General features: G+C 29.0%; 1 protein-coding gene and 1 long non-coding RNA gene across 2 annotated transcripts; one reads left to right on the top strand and one right to left on the bottom strand.

The window, feature by feature from the left end:
- Window positions 1-2,127: 2,127 nt before the first annotated feature.
- Window positions 2,128-3,227, top strand: LOC142551006 (uncharacterized). The gene is made up of 3 exons (XR_012821459.1): window positions 2,128-2,333; window positions 2,464-2,637; window positions 3,073-3,227. It is a non-coding gene; the product is annotated as an uncharacterized LOC142551006 (long non-coding RNA).
- Window positions 3,228-3,780: 553 nt separating this feature from the next.
- Window positions 3,781-6,597, bottom strand: LOC142552002 (uncharacterized). The gene is made up of 4 exons (XM_075661560.1): window positions 6,363-6,597; window positions 4,919-4,956; window positions 4,572-4,842; window positions 3,781-4,311 (listed from the first exon to the last, which is right to left on the bottom strand). The coding sequence occupies exons 1-4, from the start codon at window positions 6,415-6,417 to the stop codon at window positions 4,031-4,033; spliced, it is 645 nt and encodes a 214-aa protein (XP_075517675.1). The 5' UTR covers window positions 6,418-6,597; the 3' UTR covers window positions 3,781-4,030.
- Between the last annotated feature and the right edge of the window lie 12,668 nt (window positions 6,598-19,265).

Genomic DNA, 19,265 nt, shown 5'->3' with positions numbered 1-19,265 from the left:
TCATCAAAAAAAATAACATCGACGACTTATATCGATCTACCGGGCCTCATTAGATTCATCAATGTAAGTAATCACTTCTGATTGTTCACCCATTTTTTGTATCAAAAATTTGTAACTAAACTATTTTCCACTCAAAACAAGAGAGAGAAAAAAAAACGCATCTACTGCACTGTTTTCATATACGAAGGTTCAAGTATATACGACCTCTAAAAGAAAAAAAAAAAAAAAAAAACTCATATTGTGGAATGTCACATCAGTTGTCTCCTCACACACTTTTACAGATATCGAGAAACATGATATGAACATCTAATAACACTCGTAAAGTATTAACAAGAAATACACATAATATCAATTATTATATATAAAAGTTCATGCTAACTGATCAACCAAGATGGCCGCATGCGATGAGCTACATCATTTTCAAGTTATCACTAATTAACATTTCTTTCATGCTCAAATGTTTTATCGATCACAATTTGCACAGTTACAACGTTATAACATGAAAATTACCCGATTAACCTTCGCCCTACCAATAAAACACATCTCTTTTTTTTTAAGCAGCTAACCGACAAGAACTGAGACAATCCATCGCTACATTAGGTTTCTCTATGCTTTATACAAATTTATTACCGTGGATTTGAGTACACAATTATTGTTAAAAAAATTCACATAAAATTGAACATGTATATTGGCAATAGTAATCACACAACTAACGAAAAAAGGTATAATCCGCAGTAAGCATCAGTAAAAACATAGATGTACGTAAACTTTCACATTTTTCCAAGTATTTTCAAGCCAGTCAGTTCCAGTTTGTCTTGTAGAGGTTATTGAGTTAATAACTAGGTAACGAACTAAATTATGCCAATTCCTTCTGCAAATTTTCGTGAACAAAAACAGAGTGAAGAAGAAATATGGAGAGCTTGAAATTAAAAAATCACACCGTTTTCTCTCGCATAGGTTTTAATCATAATTTTATTTTATACTATATTTAATATGGAAAAACATAATTACAATTTTTTTATTATTTAATAATCGAATTGGTTAAAAATTGATAGTTTTTAACTTGTAATAATAAGTTTTCCTAAATATTATTAATATAATTTTTAATATAATTTTTGACAATAGTTTTAACGATTAATTGATTTTAAATTTTTTATTTTGTATTTGGAAAAAAAATATAAAAAAATTTGACAGACGGGACGAACGAATATAATAGTTAGCAGGTTGGGTTTCGGATTATTTAAAACTGACCCGTCAGTCCGTCACCATCCCTCCTATCCCCCAAACCAAGCAGGGTCTAAAACAAATACAAGAGTACGTGGCATTTTGGTCATTTCATTTGGAGATGACAACTTTTCCTACGGATTTGGGGTTCCGCGGGAAAACCTGAAATGAGGATAGGATCCCCGATTTTTTTTAGGTTTTGACCCAATCCCATAATGATGTCGACAGATTGATCACAAATCACATATACCGGGATTGATAGTTTATATATTGGGCCCAAGAATTAATAGCGACTTGTGCCAATTTGCCAAACTTCATGATTAACTATAATGTTGATTGCCTGGTCTTTTTCGGTTTGGCTCGTAGATAAGAGGATGAATGGAGCATGACATAGAGATAATAAAAAAAAATATACATAGATGATATAATAATTTATAACACTTATTTTTTGCAAAACTTAAGTTAAGCATTATATAAAACAAATATATATAATCGATTTATATATAATTTCTCCCATCAGTAAAGTTTATGAAACTTTAATGTAGTACGATAGAATATAATAAAAAACAATGGATTTTTTAATTTTATTTTTGAAAGACAATATTATTTTCTGGAAGTGATGAAAAGTTGAATTTTAAATAATATTTATATTATATAACAACAAATATACTCTCGAAAATCTGCTTGTTTATATTTCTGATAAGAAAAAAATATTTTTCTCATAAATAAGTATTATGAATGGGAACAATAATTGAAGTTGCATGATTAATAATTATTTGCAATGGCAGTGTGGGAGAGGCAGCCATTGCAGTTGAAATTCACATTAAAAAAATGAAAATTGTATGAAATCCATAAATACCGATAACAAAAAGTATGGGCACATATTACATATATGCGGTACTTGTTTTTTATTTATCATTGAATGAATGCTTCTCCTATTTAACTCCTCCTCTCTTCCTTTCACAAGCTACTAAGGATCCCAAAAAAACAAGAAAATAACCCCTGGATTTCTATCGAGTTTAATCTTCATGGAACATGTTGAAGCATTGCAAGAAACATTAATCTCTGCTACGCCGATTATTCCGAGATTAGATCGAATCGATCTCATGGTGTGTGTCTGTGTATAGTTCTTAATTTTCTTTCATGTGCTAGCTTGTTTATTTCACATACATTGTTTGTGACAATTTGTATATCAAGAAAAAGTAAATATTTGTTCTTTTTATTATTAAATGTGTGTAGCTTCAACTTTTAGAAGGGAAGCATAGCTTGTCAAGAAGGGAGTTTTGTAGAAATATTTGTGAGAAAAGAGAGAAAGAAAACGAATGCAAGTCTCTGTGCGCAGCTGTAGATGAAGTTCAACACAAAGGCACGATTATGGAGCGGCTATCCATGCTCGAGAATCGTTTGTTGCAGGTACTTCTCAGTACTTATAATTAATTAATTTACAATATTGAAATAATTCTATAGATATATAAATTCTGATACGTTAATTAATCAAGAAAATATGATTTTGTTTCATTTTAAATATTTCGAAACTTAAAACCTTATCAGTTTAGTTCAGATTTAGATCTTGGAACATATTCAGGATTCTCTATAATTTTCACAAAATTTGTGTAATTGTAAAGTAAATATAAAATTCATCTGATGAGATTGAGTATGTCTTTTTTAATTTTACTCTTGAAAATCAACAAAATTAACGAAAGAAACCCGATTCTTTTATGAAAAGACAAATTGGATTTTCAAAATAGGATGTAATTGCAAGTATATATCTCGAAAATGAAAATATATCTAGAATATCCATGTTCCTGATATTGAATCACATGCATTTATATATAATACGAGGTCCAGTTGAGCTTGGAAATGGAGGAAGGGAATACATCAAAGTCGTCATCCTCTTCATTAACGCTTCTTCATAATATTGGTAAAGAATCCGATCAGAAGAAACATGAATTATTAGCAATCATTCCACCAGGAACTAAAGATCAACACGTAGTCCAACAAAAGTAAGATGAGCCTCTTTGTTATATTTCTAGCAACATGGATGTGTTTGCTTTTAATTAATTTTTATGTATTCAAGTGATTTTTTAAATTTTTATATATGCATGCATTTTTGCAGGATGGAGATTCATTTTCAATAGGAGAATTGGCAACAAAAAGAACGTCTCAACAGAACAAAAGAAGGCCGAAAAAGATACCAAACAAAAAGTGGCTTGGATTACTCCAATTCCGGCTTAGATGCTAATAACATATATGGATTCTCCTAAATTATAAGTATGTTCTTTATTCTAGAACATTATGTTTTGAAAATCAGACTACTCACTAAATAATTCTTACACCGAGTTCTAGATAAATTGCTGTCAAATAACAGTACTGATGCATGCATGAAAGAAATATTTTTTCCATGTATTTCATAAAACGCTCATCGCTTTGATGAAATATTGGGACCATATCACACATATTATACATAGTTTTTTCAAGAAATCGAATATTTTTTGGGTACTTCAACTTTCTTCTTTTGTTCTTCTTGCATGCGAATTTTTTCATGATGAACTCAAATTCAAAACATAAATGAATCACACATATTAGGTTGCTTGAGTATCGTTATTACAACCAAATTAACACTGAAAGCTAAATACATCTAATCAATATTATTGACTCCATAAAAGCTGGAAACCAGTATAAGACTGCACAAATCTGGATATACTATATCCGCTCGCTATAACTGCATCTAACCATATTACAGATAAAGGGTTGATGTTAGAAAACATGTACGGTTGCTCTTATTCAGCTATTTAGGAATGGTCAATTATAACTGGTGTTTGCATATTGGACATGGTGGATCCTGCATGTCTTCGGGGATCGTTTTCAGTTCCAGGCAGTCTGCATGATAGACATGGCCACAAACTAAAACACCAACAACTGAGGGCTCACTGGAAGAGTTAGAGTTGTCAAATTTGAAGGACTTCTTCTTCAAACGCTTCTGGCATATCCCGCATTCCATTTTTCTCGTATAGGCAGATTCTGCATTTGATGTAGACGATCTTGCCCGAATTCTTTTGAGTTTATGGAACATCAATTCCCTACATTCTGATAATTGAAAAATTAATTAAAAATTAAATAAACGTAGGAGAGACAGGGTGTGACTAAAGTTTAAAAAAATTGTGGACATAATTTAATTTTTTCCTGATGGATGATCGGCCACTAACCCTGGCCTCCATAGATGTTATTGGTTCAATTGCGAGCCAAAGAAGCGTTATTTTCATCTAAATACTCGTGAAGTTGAAGATGCAGTTATCTCGAAGTGATATAGAGTGTACCCATGTATTGAAAACTAGAATGGTCCTTACTAGCCAGTTTAAAGGATAAGTTCGCCGTATCATATACGGAAGTACCCTTCCAATTAGACGGAGATGCACTGGTGTGGTTAATCGAGCCTCGCCTAGAATAATTGTGATCCAAGTAATGACGAGAATGTCTCAATAATATTCCATGGCTAGCACCATGATTTTGATTTGGAGGTGATTGGTGGCCTTGTGGTCTTGTAAGAGAACTTCCCGTAACATCCATGATGGATGGTGCATGCTGAGTAGCACTGGTTTCTGGCCGGTCGGAAGATTTCTGCAATGAATAAAATTCCAAATTATAAATATGAGAGAGAGTGAGATAGCAAAATTTTGGAATATGATAAGCGAACCTGTTTCAACTGACGTTCTTCGTGATGTTGCACTAAATCTGCAAGTCACAATAAAAAAAACACAATCAATAATATTTCAACCAATCATCTAGAAATTTAGTGCAATGAATTACTGAGCATGACTCTGGTCACAGAACAAAATATGAAAAAAATGCAACCATACACTGTAGTATCCAGATGATCCCGAAGGAGGTTGATTAAAAGTACGTAAACTGATCATATTTACAGCAAAATTATGAAATTTTAAAAGTCATCACGCCAGAGTTAATGAACTACAAAATTTGCAATTCAGTTCATCGAATGTGTAAGGACCCAGAAAGTTTGTTTCACTGGAAGCTTGCGGAACCAACCAATCCACCGGAAGACAAACAATTAACTGACATAATTTGTTTAAACAGCAACAAAAAAAAAATAATGGCTAAAGGCAATTGATGGCTAAGACAAGTATCCGGTAAAGACAAGATAATCCGGTTGGACGGAGAACTCGTGATGATAAAAAAAATTGGTAAAGACAAGAAGTCGGGAGGGAAAAAAAACAGTTTCGTTTATAATACATGCAGACACTTGGAAGTGCCATGTTAGCAATATTAAATATTCTGTAAGTAATAGCGAGTTAAGAGGCTACAGGATTCTATGTAGTGCTTAATTTAAGAAAATCCCTTGATACACAAGATTCTGTTCAGAAGAATAAGTTATTCCTTTCTTTGTAATATAGGAATTTTCTCATATAAATATAGGACTGTTCATTGTGCTCCGCTCATGCATTTTGCTACATTTACATACTTGTTGCATCTTTAGTTAATGTACTCTGCCTCAGCAGGAAAACTTTTATTGATTGATAAACTTTGTCCGCTAAACTTAAGTTCAAATGATATTACTCTTGGAAATTGGAAATGTAAAATTCCAGTTTTTATATCATCATTTCTGTTCACTAATAGTTCTAGCTATGTTGATAACCTTGAAATCAGACATGATCATGGGTTCAACTACATTTACTATTCAGGATTCTAAGTTTTGGACATGTAAAATGAATGAAAGTTGACCAAAATGATGAGGATTCCAATAACAGGCACAAAAAAGAATTTAAAGATATCAGCGACAGTGTCTAAGATATCAGGGACAGTATTCTATGATACAAATTACAAAGCTAAAGACCAAATTTTTCACTCAAAAAATGAATTCAAAAGCATAATTGGCATGGAGTCCTGCGTCCTCCTATATTTTATGACAGCCACCATAGCTATGTAACCGATTTTTAAATGGTGCAATAAGTCATTACTTCCCGGTTTCATAAGAAATAAATTGCAATTTTGGTCAAACAATGAAAAAGATAGAACATTGATATTTTCTGGAAGATATCAACATGATTTAGGGATCGATTCTTCTTACTTAAACACATCGAGGGCAAAAAAAATTTAAAATTTCCGAGCAAATCACAAAATACCTGACGGCGGCGGCGTTGTGTTAATATCATCCCCTCTCTTCCTTCTTCCCATCATATAATCCCCTGAGAAAATAATTAAATAGAGAGAAATGAATGTCCCAGAATTTTCTTCAAAGAGAAGAATTTCAGGAAATTTGAGGGGTGGAAAAATGGCAGAAATTCAAGGGTTTCGTGCGTAGCAAAAATTTTGCTGTGGCTAGCGGAGCGGAGGGAAGGTGTAAATAATAAGTATTACTTGCATACAGGAACAGTAACCAAAATTACCGCACGTTTTGGTTAATGAACCCGCTTGTTTAATGAGATGTAAAAGATTTATGTAAAATCTTAATGGATAATAATAATAAAAATGATAACATTCATCTCTAAATGATATATGATAATATCCGCAGATAGACAGAGAATTTTTCAGGTTCATGAGCTTAAAGCTCAATCCATTAACACCCAAGTAGACAGAGAGCGGTTTTACAATTATAAGAAACTAAAGTTCCATCTTAACTAATAGCTATAGTTTTTTGAATATTGACAAGTGTTTGATATTAAAAATTGGTATCAGAGCGAGGTCATTTGTTCAAGTCTCAAAAAAACATATTTCTATACTTCTTAAGGAGAATGTTAGGTTAAACGTACATGTGTGAAAGTAGAATGATGATTGACCTCCGGAGAAATTCTTGTGCATCAATGTGCTAACGTTGTGCCGATTGATTTACAGGCCATAAAAGAGCGACTTTGGATCTTTATGGGTAATATTGTCTCTGTTGATGACAGAGCCGACGGTATATAAATGATAAGACTGATATCTAAGATTTATGAGACAACATCAGTAAATAGATACGCATCTCTCCGAACTCATGACAGCAAATAGACACACGTCTCTCTTAACTCATGAGTTTAAGTGATTAACAGTCCGACTCATTAGCACTCAAATATATACGTTATACGATGTCGCAAATATAAAAAAATAAAACCATATTTTGATTAATAGCTATATATTTTGACTTAACGACAAACGTTTAATCATGACAAATAAAAAAAAATCAGAGTTGGAAATATATAATATTATTTAAATTCTATTCTCTTTCATTATCTCGAAATTTACCCAAATGGTAAGGAATGTACTTTTTAGTTTTTTGGTTTTTTTAAAATACTATTTTAAATGTTTTCAATTATTATTTATGCTCCAAACTCAGGACTTTGGAAATGCCATTAAATGATTAGTTCGATTTTAGGTGAGGATCTGCTTTGGTCCAGAATAGATAGATTTCTTTAAAAATAAAAATTAAAATTTCTCTAGCCTAAATGAATTTTAATATAGGCATTGCCCAAACCCAATGAAACATATAAAAGGAAATTTTTTTGTCTCTACGAATGTTATTGGTAAATTGTTTTTTCAAAAATTTTAGTCACCCTTTAATCATATTTCTGTTTCCGCCCGGTTTGATTTTATAATTAACATATCTGGGTATATATGTTATTTAATTTTTTTTTAAAAAAATCACATTTTGAAAAGACAAAATGTCAATTTTATTTCTGTATGTATTTGGTTTGTGACATTTTTGGATATATATGTTTCGTAAAATCAATTATAGTCATAGGTTTTTTGGATCAATTTTAGTCATTTTGTCAAAATCATGTATAATATTGGTCTTTTAGTTACATGATTTTTGAAAATATGACTAAAATTAATCAAAAATAATAATTACGTAACTATAATTGATCTAACAAAATATATAAAATTAAAAATATCACACATCAATACATACACTAAAATGGACTTTTTGCCTTTTTGAACATTTTGATATCTGGATGAGAAAAAGGTCTTCTAAACTTTAAATAAATAGTTCGGCCCATCTTCTGGTACTTTATATAGTCGGGTAAAAGCAAAGCTCAATGGGTCAACATGTTGGGCCAAAATCAATCTTAATAAGGCTCGACTAAGGGCTAGACAAGGAATTATTCTATATATTCATATCCAAAATATTTGAGTCCAACACGACAAATGGATCCGTATCAAATTTTAATAAAATGAATTCAATTTTCTGTAGATCTACTTCTCTTAACTCTGTTACTTCAACTTCTTATAAAAATAGAAGGATAATAAATACTGAAGAAATAGTCATAGAAGATTTTGATAAATCAATTGATAACTGGGAAATTCCAAAAGTAAATAAAGATCAAATCTATAAAACTTCAAGGTATCAATTTTTCAAAACTGATTTTACAATCAAAACAGAAAAAAGAGATATTCAACTTACAAAACCATTTGAAACAATAAATTTATTTTCCCAAAATTCTTTACAAAAACACCGAGAAAAGAATTATAAATACCTTCATATTGGATTAGTCCAAGTTGGGATAAAATCTTTAACAAAAGAAGGATTAAATACCTCTATTCTTGCTATTTTAAGAGATGCTAGATTCACAAACTTTGAAGACTCCTTGTTAAGTTCTGTTGAATCCAGTCTGTGTACGGGACCAATTTCTTTTGATTGCTATCCAAATTTTTCAGTCTCCTTAAATGATAAAAATATTTTAAAATCTTTAGTTCTACAAGTTAAAACTCATAATTATAATATGTTTCAAGGTTCAATTCCCGTAGCCTTAATTTTTAAAGTACATTATAAAGCCATGATTTATGCTTTTGCGACAAAAGTAAAATTTCATAGTAAAAAAGGAGAAACTCTTTTATTACAAACAGATTTAAGAAAATCTAATACAGTAATTCCTAAACCGATTCAATAGAAAGATATAACACTTCCAGAAGAATGGATTTTAGAAGGTATTGTCAAAACAGAATTTATAGAACAAGAAGAACCCAACACCCAATTAAAAGAAATAACTCAATATTTAGATGGAAGAGTTAAACTTTCTTTTGTTAGAACAAGTAGTCATAACAGTAGATCTGATGATTCTTCAACTTCAGATACTATAGATTTAGGAAGAATATCACAAATAAACTCTCCTTATAAAACCCAACCTAGATATTCTACTTTAGATATACCCAATTTTGTAATAAGAAATGTAGATTATACCTCAGAAATACCTAGACCTATATATACCAAAAATAGGATAGGAAGACAATTGAATATTCTAGAACACAATTTGAATCAGAACAAGCAACTAGCAACTAGTCCAACTTTTTCCTCAATAACAGAAAATATAATTAATGAACTAAATGTTATAGAAAAAGAATTCCAAATAGATAAAAACTTTCTACATAAAGATTTTTATGATATACATAATAAAGCAAAAAAATTATGGTTTTTTGAAAATTTTATGAATACCAGAAAATATATTCAAGAAAAATTCTACGAATTTATAAATAAATATAAAATTCACATTTTATTCTTCGATTGGTTTGAAATATACTCCTCTCAAAATTCTTTAGAATACCCATTTTCAAACTATGTAAATCCTATTACAATGAGAAATAAATCACGAGAATGGGAAACCATTACTGATTCTAGAAAAATTCAATCTAATCATCCTCCTTTACAAGGAATTAAAATACTGGTACAAAATCAACAAATTGAAGCAATTCCTATAAAAAAATCCAGGAGATAATGATAAAATCAATATAAAAAACATCATAATACAAAATAATTTCACAAATACAAATTTAAATACCATAGGAAAACAACTAGATCGGATAGAAAAACAAATACAAAAACAACCAACAACTAAAATAGAAACCTCGAATACAGATAGTAAACTCAAAAACTCAATTTTTAAACCATACCAAATAACTGAAAATAGTGTTAACAATATCAAAGAGAATAATTTTGAATTTATAAAAATAATACAAGATAAATTAAGTAAAATGGCAACAACAGCTAGTAGCTCAAATCAACCCATAGATCAAATTGCTCATGAAACACCAACCTCTAATCTTAAAATAAATACCTTAAATCATGATTCAGATATTAGTGAAGCTTTAGAACAATTCCAAAATCCTACAAATAAAATCAATAAAATGGATTGGAATCAATTTTCACAAAAGTTACAAATTATTCCTGCTCCAGATTTAGGAATAATAAAACCCATAACACAATCTCGTTTTAATGCTTCTTCCGTTTATGATTGGAACATAGATGGAATGACTGAATATAATATTCTTAGTATTTTACAACAAATGACTATGGCAGCAAATGCTTATAAAACTCAAACAAATACACAAGATAGAACCATAGCCGAACTCCTTATAGCTAGTTTTTCTGGTCAAAATCAGGGTTGGTGGGACTGTTATCTTACAAATCAACAACAAGAAGATATTCTAAATTCTATAAAAACTGATGAAGACAGAATACCAATTTTAGATCAAGATGAAAATCCCCAACAAGATGCTGTAGCTACTTTAATCCTAACAATCTCTTTACATTTTATAGGTGATAATTCACATTTAAAAGATAAAAATGCTGAATTATTATCAAATCTTAAATGTAAATAATTAAGTGATTTTCAATGGTATAAAAATACTTTTCTAACCAGAGTCATGCTTAGGGAAGACTCTAATCAACCATTTTGGAAAGAAAAATTCCTAGCAGGATTACCAACTCTTTTAAGAGAAAATGTTAGAAATAAAATTAAGGAATAATGTGGAAAACAAATAATTCCTTATAATGAATTTACTTATGGTCAATTAATTAGTTTAACTCAACAAGAAGGTTTAAAAATATGTCAAGATCTAAAATTACAAAAACATTTAAAATGAGAAATGAAAAGAACAAAACAAGAATTAGGAACTTTCTGTCAACAATTCGATATAAATCCTAATAAACCTTCACCTTTTAAATGCTTAGGAAATTGTAGTGAATCTTAAAAAACCATATAGAAAAAATTTTAAATACAATAAGAAAAATATTAAATGAAAAGAAGAATTTTATAAGAAACTTTATAAGAAAATAAAAAATTTCAAACAATATCCTAAAAATCCTTTAAAGATATTGAATGTTATAAATGTCATAAAAAAGGACATACTGCTAATTATTGTAGATTGAATAAACAGTTAAATGAATTAGAATTAAATGAAGAAATATTAAATAAAATTTCTAATCTTTTAATTGATTCTTCTGAGTCAGAATTAGAAAATTTTTCTTCTAAAGATGAAAATGAATCTTTACAAATAGATGAATTAATTACATCTAGTAATGAATCTGAAAAACAAATTAACATGCTTTCAAAAGATCAACAATTCTTTCTTGATATTCTAAAAGACATAAATGATCTCAATATTCAAAAAGAATATCTTGATAAAATTTTAAAATCTCTCAAAGAAAATAAAGAAGAAAAAACAGAAATAAAATATACTACTTTACCAAATACTTCTAAAAATACTTACGACATAACCAATATTTTAGAAAAAAGAAAGAAAACAAAAAATAAAGAGATAACAATCCAAGATTTACAAAAAGATATAAAAAAATAAAATTAGAACTAAAAGAATTAAAAGAAAAACAAAAACAAGATTCTGAAATAATCAAATGAATATTATATAATATTAATATTGAAAATTCCGAAGAATCTGAAGATAATGAAATTAAAAACATTCAAAACCTTGAGAAAATTCCAGAAGACTTTCTTTTTGTATTAAGAGAAATAACCTCTAGAAAATACATACTGAAAATAAATCTGGTATTTTCAGAAAATTTTAAAATTAGTACTATAGTGCTTTTTGATACTGGTGCTGATTTAAATTGTATAAAATCAGGGATAGTACCTAAAAATTTTCAAGAAAAAACTAATGAAAAACTTTCGGCTGCTAACAATTCTAAATTAAATGTTAATTCAAAAACAGAAGCATCAATATTAAACAATGGAGTTTTTATTAAAACTACATTTATTTTAGTTAATGACATACATCATACTGTAATTCTAGGAACACCCTTTATAGAATTAATTACTCCATATAAAGTAAATAATAATTATATCTCTTTTAAATTTAATTATAAAAAATTAGATTTTGAATTCTTAGAAAAACCTCGTACAAAAAATCTCAATTTAATAAAAACATATTCTATATATGAAAATAGTATTAATGCATTAATTCAAGGAAAAAATTTTCAAAATAATATTTCTCTAAAAAGAATAAAAACTTATGGGGATTATGAAAGAATTCTAACAAATTTATTTGATCCATGCAGGAAAATGGCGTCATCAAGCAAAGTTAATTATTTCCAACAGAAATCCCCCACAGAATTAATTTCTTTTGAAGATATCAATCTCCCTGTTTATCCTCAAAACTCACAAAAATGTTTCAGGACTTCAAAACCTTTTCATCTAGAAAAATCCCAAAAAACTTTATTAAATTCAATATAGAACGTCCAACCAAACGATTCCAATCAAAAAGTCATAGTCTTAAACGGCCTATTATTTCAATCAAATAAATCTTTCTTCCCAATCAGCACATGAAGCTGATTCAGAAACCATATTATATTACGTTGTTTACCAAGGGAAGGCGACAGGAATCTACAATCATTGGATCCGAGCGGTTGAAGTTATTAAAAATGAACAAAATTCTTTTTATAAAAGTTTTAAAACCCTTCCTGAAGCTCTAGAATCAGCCAACCGTTTTATTGGTCCAAATTACTTTATTGATTATCCAGTTCGAAAATATATAAATACCCAAAAGAGTTATGGTAAATAAATAGCCAATGAAAATAATTTTACAAAAAAGAGTTTTTATGAAATTCCTAAAAAAGATTTAAAAACTGATTTTCAATTTTGTAATCATTGCGAGACGATGGTAAAAAATTTTAAAAGACTAAATGATTCGAAATCATTAATGTCTGATAAAATAAAGGAATTGACGGAAAAATTACAAAAAACAGAAGCAGCCCTTAAGGCAGACTTTATAAACTTGGACCTTCTTAAAAAGATTCAAGATTTTGAAATAGACAAACCCAGTCTATTAGACAGACATAGTCTATTTAATTCTAGCCAAAAAACGAGCCCAACAAGATTTCTCTTTAGACCACTTACAGAATTAAGCATATTACCTACCCAAATAAATGACATTATTTTCTCAAAAGCCAAAGAAAATTTTTACAAAAAATTTCAAATGATCCAAGAAATTCTTTTCTTAAAACCTGATGGCATAAAAATTATTCCTTTAAAAGGAATAAATGAATATGCCAAACATAAAATTGATTGTGAAAAAGAATCTTTAGACATAGACAATTGTTATTGTCAACTTCAATTCTACATCCTTTCTACCCAAATACACTTTTCATCATTTAGAGATTTTTTCTTTCAGTTTAATAATAAGGAAGAAAGAATAAGTATAAATTCCTTATTAGATTTAGGGTTAGTTTCCGAAATCATCATTACAGATATAGATAACATAGACAGTCTCAACAGTGTTGCCCTTAAAAGTGCAATCCAATATATCTTTGATACCGGCAATAATGAAGTAAAATTAGAAATAAGATCAACATGTCCGGAATGGATTAGAACAGATTTAGAACCAGCAATTCACAGAATTTGGGTCAAGCCCTTTTTTAAATGGCAAAGACAAGAAGCGGAACCCAAAGTCCATCATCCAGCCATTTGCAGCGCTACAATCCAAAAACAAATAAAACATCAGAGATTACAGACATTAGCCTTCAAACATAAATTCATCGAAAAGAGAAACGAAGACTACAGATTATATTTTATGAACCAGATTTACAAAATCTACATATTGAGCTCATCACCATGCGTTGATCATTTTCCAGATTTTTATACAGATGCTCCCAAAGCTTTTTACTTTTATACTAGAATGTACAACAGATTCTTAGAAAAATTAGAAGACCAGAAAATAGAAGAAATCTTCTACTCCTCAGAAGAAGATATTATCCTTGAAGATTTACTCGATGAAGAAGGAATGCACAATTTAGACACATGATTTTTATTGAATTGTAATTTTTATATTTTAATATATGAAAAATGACATTAAAATGATGCAAGCATGACAAGGACAAATACTATTCAAGATTCCGAAAATACCCTTGAAGATGTCTATAAAAAGAAGACAAGGCCTCCAAGGAAATGCAAGTTTTTTGATACCAAGTTTTGATTCCCACTTTCTCTTTCTTTCTTCTCTCTTCTCTTTCTTACTTTTCCTACTTTCTCCACTCACATTCAAGGTGTTCTTACCCTTCAAGCTTTATGTTCTTAAATAATTTGTAAATCCTTTGAAGATTCATATTGAAGTTCTTATTTTGATTCCAATGTGTGTTTTATTTATGTGTTAAATACTTGTATATATATATATATATATATAAATACCTATATATATATTATATATATATATATATATCTTTGAAGATTTTTTGGTGTTCTTTGCAAAAGTACGCTCTACATACAATCCTTTAAAGATTGTATGCAATCAGAAACTACAGGAACCTCAAATCTTTAAAGATCTTTAAATTTCTGAATTTAAATTCTTGTATTTAAATTCCTGTATTTAAATTCCGCATTTATATATATATTATTATACATATTATATGGCTGGTTAAACCACCTACTTTATTTATCGTTGTTGCATTTTCTTTTTATTAATTGCTCATTTTGAAAACAAGTTTGCAAAAGTGGATGCAACCAATATTTGGTAAAAACTTGTGTGAGACGGTCTCACATATCGTATTTTGTAAGACATGTCTCTTATTTTGGTCATCTATGAAAAAAATTACTTTTTATGCTAAGAGTATTACTTTTTATTGTAAATATCGATAGGGTTGACCCGTCTCACAGATAAAGTTTCGTGAGACCGTCTCACAAGATAGCTACTCTCAATATTTTACTATATATTTCAAAATCTCGGTGGAGTAAATATTCTAAATAAATCATGATTTACATATATACATAAAATAATAATTTTTTAAATTTAAAAAAATATGAGGAATCCAAATTTTGATTGATTGTTCTCCCCTTTTCCACACTTTTTATGGACAATGTTTTTGGAATAAATCGAAAGCGTTAGGAATATTTTTTTCCAACTTTTGATCACCATAGATATTCATATTCTCCATTACTTGATTCTACACACACACACACACGGAGTTTCATAGCACCTTTTTACAAAATTTTATTCAACTTCACTATCTTCCGAACATTATAATTTGATTGCATCGATAAAATTCAATTAATTATTCGCTAATCGTAATTTTCGACCTTAACACGAATGATTATCTAGAGCATTTATATGTATCGAAAGCTTTAGGGTAAAGTGGAGAGCATTTTCTTTTAAATATTCTTCCTTTTTTAAAAGATAAAAGTCCCGTGGTTCAATTATTTTATCCCCTTAACCAATCGATGAGCAGTCTATTTGCACAGGGATATTCTTTTACCGGTTTTGTGTTAACTTCAGTCCGACTCATCAAAAAATATAAAATTTTATGTTAAAAATATTATTTTTCACTTTAAATATGGATTTGATCGATCTGTCTCACAAAAATAGATATGTGAAATCGTCTCATAATAAATATATACTATTTCATATTACTATGATGTTATTGTATTATTATAGTTTTAACATATAAAAAGTATATAAAACTTTAAAGTTATATAATGATGAGTAAGTCTCATGTGAGACGGTCTCACGAATCTTTATCTGTGGGATGAGTCAACCCTATCGATGTTCACAATAAAAAGTAATACTCTTTCATGAATGACCAAAATAAGATATATGTCTCACAAAATACGATCTGTGAAATCGTTTTACACAAGTTTTTATCTACAATGATTGATCGAGCGCTCTTGCGCCGAAGATGAACGGGAAAGGCATTTCGGGAATCGGTCTGATTCTATCTCTGTTCCTTCATGACTCGGACTCGTGATCTTTTTCACCTTTAGTGAAGCTATAAATTTATTCAACTTGTATATATATACCTTTGTATTTTTGGAAACATATAATATAAAATTATATTTTCAAAAGTATTTTAGCATTTAATCAATTTTGTTCAAAATATAAAGAATCAAAACTGGAAATAGAACTCCACTCGAACAATTTTTTTTTAAAAAAATAACCAGAAAAAAGAAATCGATGCTAGCGAGAGGGACCAAATTCGTTATGCCTACACGTAGGGGTGGATACGGTACGATATACCGTACCGAACTACGATACCGTATACTGTACCGAAAATATCGGTATGAAATTTTTCCTTACCGATACCGATATCGGAAATTCGGTATACCGCACATTCGGTATACCGAATTTTCGGTATGAAAAAAATTCATACCGGTATCGTACCGACACCGAAATATTTTCGGTATACCGACAAATTTTTCGGTATAATGAACTTAAATTTAAAAAAATAATAATAAAAAATTATTTTCGGTATTTCGGTATATACCGAAATATCGGGAAAAAAAATATTATGTACCGATATCGATACCGAAAATTTTAGTACGGTATCGAAATTTTCGGTATACCGATTTTTTCGGTAAGTTCGGTATTTTTTCGGTACGGTTTTTCGATATTTCGGTATTTTTTCCCACCATTACCTACACGATATAATGTCACTATCGGGATTCCAACTCACCTATTTTGAGCTATTATTTCAAAATTGATTATTTATAATAAATTTTCAATCCTCTCAAAATTGCATTGATTTAAAGTTCCCCTGACCTCCATTCAACTTTTTCTCTCGCACAATCAGATTCTTTGGAAGTAATAGTTATATCTAACTAGAACGCTATAAAATGATTTGCAAAAGTTTCCGTTTTAAATTATTTCAATCATACAATCATCACCGGTTATAATTTCAACAGAACGAAAACCCTACAAATCACATAACTCGAAAACATTTAGTTTAAAATCATTAAATTGCGGAGATATACAAAAAAATAAGTTAATGTGAACGAAAGACAAATATGTTATATACATGATCACAAACGATAATTTCCATTTTCTAAAATTTATCACAAGTTTGAACGTAAGTTAGATATTAGATACACATTAGACACGCTAATTTGTTTGCATTGCATGTGTAATAATAACCTTTTTATAAATAAATATTTTATCAGAAAGGAATTAAAAAATTTTCTCCAATGTTATCTTCAATCTGCGTACATTAAATTATTTATTAACATAATATAATATAATAAAATATAATATGACATAATATAACTAATATCATGTGGTCACTAGGCAAGATTCCGATGAATATCTCGTCTTTTTTTTGAGTTTTATTCCTTCACATTTATTGAGATCTTGGATCCTATTTATCTTTAATTTTGTTTTGTAATAAAGAATATGCTTTCCCCATCAACATTTAATTCTATACCGAACTCAATCGGGTCCATTTTTATTTTATTTTATTTTTATTGAGAGTTAAATTAAATATATTATTTTTTCAGCCCTTAAAAAGAAACTTATTTGTGGTGGGATGATATATGATTATATTAATATTAATATCGTGATTTTATCTGTGATGTTCGTATAATAATATCGGCGAAAACTTGTGTGAGACGATCTCACGAGTCATATTTTGTGAGACAGATATCTTATTTGGGTCATCCATGAAAAAATATTATTTTTTTATTCTAAGAGTATTATTTTTTATTGTGGATATCGGTAGGGTTGACCCGTCTCACAGATAAAGATTCGTGAGACCGTCTCACATGAGACCTACTCTAATATATTTGAGACTTTGGCCCTGCTCGATCGGATCAATATGTCAAATTCAGCAGGAGTTTTGAGATTAGAACCGTTGTGAAAAGGATTCATTTTCGGACAAAGAAAACAATCGCACATAAAATTGATTAATTGTGTCTGTTTCTAATTTTTTTACCTCCCACAAACAAAAATGTACCCAAAATATAAATGTAACACACCTATTTGAAATATTTTATTTATTGCTCGCTCATCTTTCCGAGATTCAGTGGGTTTTTTAATATGAAATATTGCAAAACTCTAATATTAAATTTCGGTATTTGATCTTTGCCGAACATGAAACATCGCAAATTTTGAAAAGTGACAAAAAATTATCCTTCTTAAATAATTATCTTTATAAAAAATATTATATGAATATATATAGACTTTCTAATTTTAATATAATCTTTAATTTTTTGACACAAATAATAGCACAAGGAAAAAAAACTACTCAACGCGTATATCTATCTATATATGCGTCTAATTACTAGTATAAAATCTTTAATTTTATTAAACTCCAAAAAGGATTTTTTATTTTTTATTTTAATAAATACACACGTATATCGGGTATTAATATATATAAATAAGCTATGTAACATTGTAACTCGAATTTTGAACTCCTTGCCAATTTAGAATAAACAATTCAAAACCTTCTAGAATACACTTTATTTATTTAGGCGTAGAAACGAAAATAGTTTTTAATCCAACTCCTTTTTTAAATCAATTTTTCCTTTTAACTTCAAAAGGCAAGTTCTGGCTAATCGGGGAAAGAACTGCCAGCTTAAAACTAAAGGATAAAATATGAGATCGTGCTTTATTATTATTATTAAAAAAATGTTGGCCGCTTTTGCTTTTTTTTTTTTTGGAATAAAAAAAATTAATTAAGAAATGCACATAGTCTTGTTTGGTTTATTATTATAACTAGCACATAGTCTTGTTTGGTTTATTATTATAACTAGCAAATCAAGCGTACACAGTATTTTACGTGTAAAAAAAAAAAACGTAATTATCAACAAATTATTTAGGTATTTTTAGAATTTATCAAAATAGTTTGTTATAATAATTTTGATCATAAATATCGTAAAAAAGTTTAGAAGAGATGAATAAATATTTTAATATTTTTTTAAATACTGACAAATAATGTGATCGGTCTTGATATGTTAGCTATATAAGACCTGATTTTTTCAACTCTCAAAAAATATTATACAACGAATAGTGTGCGATCTGAGGTTTTAATTTATACTTTTATGCTCAAATATAAACATACAATAAAA

Source organism: Primulina tabacum, chromosome 7 (genome assembly GCF_025594145.1).
Source record: "Primulina tabacum isolate GXHZ01 chromosome 7, ASM2559414v2, whole genome shotgun sequence".
Classification (NCBI taxonomy): Eukaryota; Viridiplantae; Streptophyta; class Magnoliopsida; order Lamiales; family Gesneriaceae; genus Primulina; species Primulina tabacum.
The sequence above is the reverse complement of the archived record's forward strand: the minus strand, read 5'-3'. Positions and strand labels throughout refer to the sequence as shown.

Coding starts and splice junctions, on each gene's coding strand:
- LOC142552002 (XM_075661560.1), bottom strand. CDS start 6,417: ATGATGGGAAGAAGGAAGAGAGGGGATGATATTAACACAACGCCGCCG. Junction 4,843..4,918: donor AAGAACGTCAGTTGAAACAG/GTTCGCTTATCA, acceptor TATTCATTGCAG/AAATCTTCCGACCGGCCAGA. Junction 4,312..4,571: donor CTTATCCTTTAAACTGGCTA/GTAAGGACCATT, acceptor TTCAATTATCAG/AATGTAGGGAATTGATGTTC.